The following is a 7,243-nucleotide window of genomic DNA, read 5'->3' as shown; positions in this document are numbered from 1 at the left end:
ATGTAGCCTTTCATACAATTATAAAGAATCCTTTTACCTTAGGCATTGGACTATATTTTTTAGTTTTATGTACATGTATCAATTGGGGATGAATCAATTCTCCCATTTTGTACCCAAACATTCTACTTAGTGTTAATATGTCATTTCACTTTGAGACATTCTCCCATTTTTGTAATGTATGTAGCCTTTCATACAATTATAAAGAATCCTTTTACCTTAGGCATTGGTGAAACTTTAAAGACAACTTCTCTTTAAATTTCTTGTCATTTCAATGTCTTCAAGTTAAGTTGGTATTGGTCAATTTATTATTCTTTTCCAAAGTTCAAATTTGTTTATGATGGTGAATTGGGTGGCACAACCAAGATGTCATGCCATCCCCAAAAATTTGTACTTGTAAGCATCAATATACACATCAATATATATAATTATGCAACCTCGATATCTTAGTTGATATAGATATCGATATCTATGTCAATATATGAACATAGTGATGCAAATATCAATGTTTTGATTACAACACAAATATCGACACCTATATCGATGTCTCGAGGAAATTGATACGGACGTCACAAGTGTGAAGAGCCCCTAGTAGTGTATATTATAAAAAATTCTATTCACAAGCCTTTGAGTATCAAAACAAACTCCCTTAGAGTTTTGGAAATACATGAAGATTAGGTGAGATTATTTTACATATTATTTTTCCATTTTGAATGTTGCAACATGTCCTCGTTTTTTTATTTTTGATGGGCATTTTTTGTAGTAGCACGAGCATTCATGTTCATATGATACAATGAGCGGCCGTGAGCGCGGTGGAAAATTAGATAGGCATTTTAATATACTCCACTTCTATTGATAGGTATTAAAATATCGACACCCATATCGATGTCTCGAGAAAATTGATACGGACGTCACAAGTGTGAAGAGCCCCTAGTAGTGTATATTATAAAAAATTCTATTCACACTTCGAGTATCAAAACAAACTCCCTTAGAGTTTTGGAAATACATGAAGACTAGGTGAGACTATTTCACAAAGTATTTTTCCATTAATTTTGAATGTTGCAGCATGTCCTCGTTTTTTAAATTTTGATGGGCATTTTTTGTAGTAGCACGAGCATTCCTATTCACATGATACAATGAGCGGCAGTGAGCGCGGTGGAAAATTAGATGGGCATTTTAATATACTCAACTTTCATTGATAGGTATTAAAAAAACCCTTCTAATGTTAGACTCATAAATAATTGGACCTGTATATGGTGCAAAAGAAATTTCCTTAAGAAGGGTAGATGAGTATCAAGTCCTATCACAACTCTTACTGTACCTTGAGGACTGAGTTTTACGACTTTTTTATGTAGATAATAAAGCAAAGTCCGTATACTTTAAAATAGAAAATCACTATCAACGACCCAATTTGTGGGTCTCTTGATAAAAGTATTAGAAAGAAGTATCTTCATTTAAAATCTTGCTCTCTCGCTCTCTCTCTCTCTCTCTCAATGTGTGCAATCCAGTTGAAGGCCTATGCCAGTCTTTGATGTTTTTACTAATTGCGAACGCCTTTACCACTCTACTATTTTCACCGATTTCTCTAGAGAGGGAAATTGTTTGGTTGGAGGAAGGTGTCATGGGGGTATCTTGCTAATTATAAATATATTTTCATTGTTGTGAGTAAAGTTGGAAATTGATATGGCTGGCATGAAAAAAAACTCAAATATTACTTAGATTCTCCCCCCCCCCCCCAAAAAAAAAACGAGAGAGAGAGAGAGAGAGAGAGAGAGAGAGAGAGAGCTCTGCTTACCTCTTGTAGAAAGAGTCGATGCACAACAAAGATGGGTCTCTTCCCTTGGCCCCACCTCCCAAAGCAAAGAGAGATAGAGACAAAGTAATTGCCCAATTGGCCTTCCATGAGAGTGAGAGTGAGAGAGAGAGAGAGAGAGAGAGAGAGAGAGAGAGAGAGAAGAAGAAGAAGAAGAAGAAGAAGAAGAAGAAGAGGACACGAGATTTTTTACGTAGTAGGAAGCTATACTAAGAGACCTTAAAGATCTATCCGACAATGAGTGTTGAACTCGATCAAGATCTCTTATTCAAGAGGGAAATGGCATAACCAATCTACCACACTTGGGTGATAGAAAAGTTATTCCATTTTCCTCTTCTTATTAGCGCGCGCACACACACACACACACACACACACACACACGAGAGAGAGAGAGAGAGAGAATCCACCAAAGAATCTTACATTTTCTTTTTTCTTCTTTTCCCTGTGGGGCAGACCTAATTATTTATGTAGCCACAATAATATAAACCCCTTGATTCCAACTCATGTAGACAACTGCCCTTCATGTCAATGCCAATTGTCTTCCAAAATTCCAAGTTTTCCAACTCATGATGTGGACTTTGAGCTCACGCCTCACACAGCCGTTAGCGAAGCCGCAGGAAAGGGCAGCCGTACGTCGTCCTTGGCCGTGGTACCCTCTTATAAAACCTGCGTCATTGAGTACCTCTCCGGACGCAAGTCAATCCAACGCAAGGCAACTCTCTCTCTCTCTCTCTCTCTCTCTCTCTCTCTCTCTCTCTTACTGATCATGACTCATGCGCCTGCATCTCCAGCAGACCCCTCTTCCTTTCTGAGGGCGCTCGGCTCGTGTCCACCAATTACCCTGGTGCAGGCGGCGCATTTTGCATTGTCGCGCCTCGACACCGACCTAGCCACAAAGCTCACCACTCTGCATCAGAGTCCTCAGAAGGTAAAACTAGCTGCTCAACACAATATTAGCATAAGAACTTGTTGCAGAATTAGCTGTGTTGTGATGTACTATAAGTTGCATATTCACTATGTCCAAGCTGCCTTGATTTCTTGTCATTGGAGTCAAAGCATAGCGGCAGATTAGTGAATCCTCTGTGTTGATGTTGGGTTTGCATCGAAGACAAGCTGCGGTAATTATGGCTTGTGTTTGATTCAGTATCTATTGTCGAGTCTCTACGCAGGAGCTGTGCATTTGTGTGCACGTTGATCCATTTCTATGGATAGCTTAGTTCATCTCTATGGAGGCGTCAACACATATGAAAAAGTCTGAATTCATCGAATTTATTCCAAGGATACATTGATACATGTTCTCAATATTGAGCAAGCTTGTGCTATGCATGTAAACCAGAAGATGAGGTCATCAGAAGGGGTGTATCGAATTAGCAAAGGTTACAGAATTACATATACTGGGAAAAATCCATAGGTTTCTTAAGAAAAAGGGGTCATTTTATTCATAGAAGTATGTGTGTGTAGAGGAGTTCGGGTTTTTGGAAAAAAGCTGTTGGTTTCTTAAGAAAAAGGGGGTTTTTTAATTCAAATTTAGTATGTGTGTGAAGAGTTTTTCAATACTCTTTGAACGCACGTGATATGGAAAATTTCTTAAAGGTGAATTTCTTGGGGCATGTTCTTAATATTGAAATGGTTAGGGGGTCATTGACATTGCGGGGTTGTTACAGACTTATTGTATGTGAATTTGTATCAGGGTGGGTGAAAATGTGTATATATTGGTATATATGCATGTATTAAGGTGTACATGGACATGAATGAAACATAAGGAATTGTCTTCTCATGCAACAAGACTTAGAATTCGACATGTCAATATTCGAATTGAGAGAGACTCCATTACCATTTGTGCTATTGCGCAGATCGGTGCTCACATACCCCAGTTTGTAGTGTAAATTTCCCGGTCGTAATTTCATTAAAGTCAAGGTCCAAAATTGGGCATTTTAGCTATAAATCGAGGAAAATACTCTAGATTTTGGCATACATCCCAGTTCTTCGACTACTTTGCTGTCAAATTTGTCTTCTTGAAACCAGATGTATAAAATTTTATTTAGCCCAACTTTGCTTAGTTTATATTGCAGGTTTAATTTTATCCTCTAGGACTCAGTTGGCTCCTTGCTGATTGTTGTGCAGGATGAGGAGGAAGAGGGGAAGTTGCGAGAGGAGGCCGAGAAGGCAAAGCTGCCATACAAGTCAGTGGTGTCATTGTATGAATTGCACCAGATATACGAAGGGCTTGTCAGCACATGCTCGCAAGACTCGAGGACCAAGAAGACTTTGGAAGTGCTCAACTCTTTCTCCGACAAGCATGCCCGTACCGACTCTGCAAACCTCTCAGCGAGCTGTGATGTGGCCAAGACGGTGCTCGAGTTAGGCGCTAATAACCAAAATAGCAACACCAAAATGGATCTTAGCAACCGCCTTCTGAGCAGCCTGCCCACCTCCCTAGGGCACAACTTCACCAACCTCATCTCATTGGACCTTTCCAAAAATCAACTTAAGGTATAGTCTCTCTATCTCAGGTCAAAAAGCACATACATGCACCTAAATGAGGATGCTTGTTGCTACTATCCCGCATAGTAATAAACAGGAGTTTCTTTTTTTGGTTGGGTGAGCTTGCTATAACAGAGGATTATGTCACAAGTAGAGGATGCACTTTTGTGTGAGCTTGATATAACAGCGGATTCTCTCGCAGGTAGAGGATGGTTTTTCTTGGTTCATGTTTCATTATATCATCCCGTTAAATTTCGAGCACTAGTGCCTATGTGGCACTAGCAATGAATGGTCTTAAATTTTTCAGGCCAATTGCTAGTGCCAGTGAATGCCCTGGATTTGAACGATCTCAAAGTTTTCAGGGCTATTGCTAGTGTCTCAAAATTTATCACGGTCCGTTTCATATGCTCATAATTTGTATGTGCACTAACACAGTATCTAGTTGAAACTGATATTTCATGAGCTCTTTGCTTCTATAGCTTTAGCATTATCGATCAACAACAGAGAAATTTTGCAAGATATGTAACTTTGTCGCTTTTGTATAACTTCAAATTTTTGTGCTATCCTTTTAGTCTGTCCCATGCATTTAAAAGCACATCATGTGAGAAGATGCATTGATTTGTATGTGTGAGTGTGTATCTATGGTTGAAGGTATGCATGCTTTGTCCTGTTGCTTGTACGCATGCTATTTCTTGCATTTGCAGAAATAGCATACGCTTGCGGCTATTGCAGGATGCATTGATTTGTATGTGTGAGTGAGTGTGTATGTATGGCTGCTTCTTTCTTTTAGTTGATCTAACTTCGGCCTCAATCCTATAATTGCAGCTTCTTATAGTGTATTTTGCTTAAATCATGCACGAGCTAATGTACTTCGTGTTCTCATCGAATGTGCAGGAATTGCCATGCTCTATTGGAGATTTAGATAGGCTTGAAGTACTTGATCTGCAATCGAACCAATTGTCAAGCTTACCAGATGCAATTGGTTTCTTGGAAAATCTCAGGTACTTGAATGTATCAGGGAATATGCTGGTGAATCTTCCGGAGAGCATTGGAGGTTGCAGGTAAAAACCTGGAGACTAAACTAAGTCGAATTGTTCAATGAATGTTATGCTAGTATGCAGTACATGTGAAGTAGAGGTTAAGAAAGGTCATCGTATTTGTCCTTGGGACGAATTTTGCACCGAACCTCAAGACATATGATCTAGTTCGAAATGCATAGTTATAGGGAATGGCGTTTTTTGGGTATGTCGTACTCGTTCCCTGTTCCCATTTTCCGTGCCGGTCCTCGTTCCATGTGGCTAAGTCACAGGGAATGGCAATTCATGCCATCCCCGTCCCTGTTCCCGTTCCCCGTTCTCAGCTTGTGGCAACTATCTATGCTATTTTGGTTGTATATATATATTTTTTGTGGTGTGCATGCACTCAGGATCAGGGTAAAAGATAAGAAGACTTCAAGAATCTGTAAGTGTAGATGGGCTAGCAAATATATATTATCCATTAAACTGATAAGTGATCCTGAACACTTTTGAAAAAATAGCCATTGGGCTAAAAATTGTTCCTATTTCTTTTCCTTGCTTGGGATTTTTGAATCTTATTACAGCTTTTTGTTCTTGGACTTGAGTCAGAAATATAGTGGAGCTCAATGTGGGTTTCAATCAGCTACAACGCCTCCCAACAAGAATCGGTTTGGACTTGCAGTCTCTTAAAAACTTATGTGTACATTCCAACAGGCTCACCTGTCTTCCTACATCTATCTGTGAGTTAAAGCATCTGAAGTTCCTGGATCTCCATTTCAACAACATCCAGTCGTTGCCGTCGTCACTCGGAAACATGTCAGCATTGGAGAAGCTTAACATCAGCAACAACTTCAGTGACTTTGGTGGGTCACTACCCGACTCATTAGCGGATCTTGTCCTCCTTGTAGAGCTTGATATGAGCTTCAATCAACTCAGAGCATTGCCTGATTGTGTGGGCGCATTGTTGAATCTTAAGACGCTGAAAATTGAGAACAATCCTCTTATGATTCCACCACCGGAGATCGTGAGCCGGGGCACAGCAACGGTGCTCGAGTATATGGCCATGAGGTGGAGAACAGCACAAACTTTTGAAGAGGATGTATGCTCATCACCATCAAGAGCCAATGGTTTTAAGGTGGGTTTGCTCAACACTGCATGCGCAGGGTCGTCATTGGTCCGTTGGCTTTCATGGAAGCGTGGTGCGAGACATACACTCCCAGCTAGTGAGCTAGCACCTCTTCAGGGCAAGTAGGTGTAGAGTGGTTCAATTTGTAGTATTGTCCTGTATATATGCTAAAAACCTTTTTGTTCATGTAATCTTGTTCTTTCTTAGGAAAGAGATGCATCTTGTAACCACCACTTCCTTGTAATCTATACATGTAATGAATATTTTTCTATCATTAAAAAATTGTTGTATTTGGAAAAGGCTTATTGGGAAGGGAAATACATACGCAAGAGGCACATGTAAAATGTAGAAATGAGCTTCCACCTCAAAATGTGTAAGTATTGTATGAAAATTCACCTGGAGGAATTTTTTTAAATTTTCAAAAAGTTGCAGAATCACATGTACAAGAGGGGTTAAAAAATGGAAGGAAAAAGGTTGTAGCTTACGACGAAGGGGTCATTTTATTCATGGTGAAGTGTTTGTGTAGAGGGATTTTATAAAAATCTCTTGAAAGCATGTGCTATAGGTATTTTTAGTTGAGCTTCATATTCCTAACTTCATAGCCTACCAAGATTTAAGATATCTACAAATACATACATACATACAGTTTGAGACATAATTACATGTGAATATAAGAAAGTGTCTACTATGGATGGTGAGTGTTCCTACATACCTTGCAACTCTCTTGAATCAACTTAAGGCATCCGAGAAGGAAGAACAATATGGACCTATATATGAAACATGACCCACTAGATTCCTCCAAATTGT

The 7,243-nt window shown here is 39.4% G+C and overlaps 1 protein-coding gene across 1 annotated transcript; it reads left to right on the top strand.

Moving 5' to 3' along the window:
• The first annotated feature begins 2,408 nt into the window (after positions 1 to 2,408).
• LOC147418970 (uncharacterized) lies at positions 2,409 to 6,735 on the top strand. The gene is made up of 4 exons (XM_086505593.1): positions 2,409 to 2,738; positions 3,935 to 4,303; positions 5,189 to 5,355; positions 5,920 to 6,735. Exons 1-4 carry the CDS (start codon positions 2,577 to 2,579, stop codon positions 6,560 to 6,562), a joined length of 1,341 nt encoding a protein of 446 aa, XP_086361719.1. The 5' UTR covers positions 2,409 to 2,576; the 3' UTR covers positions 6,563 to 6,735.
• Positions 6,736 to 7,243: the final 508 nt, after the last annotated feature.

The sequence above is a fragment of the Adiantum capillus-veneris genome, chromosome 29, assembly GCF_014529385.1.
Source record: "Adiantum capillus-veneris isolate H3 chromosome 29, ASM1452938v2, whole genome shotgun sequence".
NCBI classification, from domain to species: Eukaryota; Viridiplantae; Streptophyta; class Polypodiopsida; order Polypodiales; family Pteridaceae; genus Adiantum; species Adiantum capillus-veneris.
This window is presented reverse-complemented; position numbering and strand designations above follow the sequence as displayed.

Excerpts from the sequence above, each read along its gene's own strand:
- LOC147418970 (XM_086505593.1), top strand. The coding sequence starts at position 2,577 with ATGACTCATGCGCCTGCATCTCCAGCAGACCCCTCTTCCTTTCTGAGG. Across the intron at positions 2,739-3,934 it reads TGCATCAGAGTCCTCAGAAG|GATGAGGAGGAAGAGGGGAA; the intron begins GTAAAACTAGCT and ends ATTGTTGTGCAG. Across the intron at positions 5,356-5,919 it reads GAGAGCATTGGAGGTTGCAG|AAATATAGTGGAGCTCAATG; the intron begins GTAAAAACCTGG and ends GACTTGAGTCAG.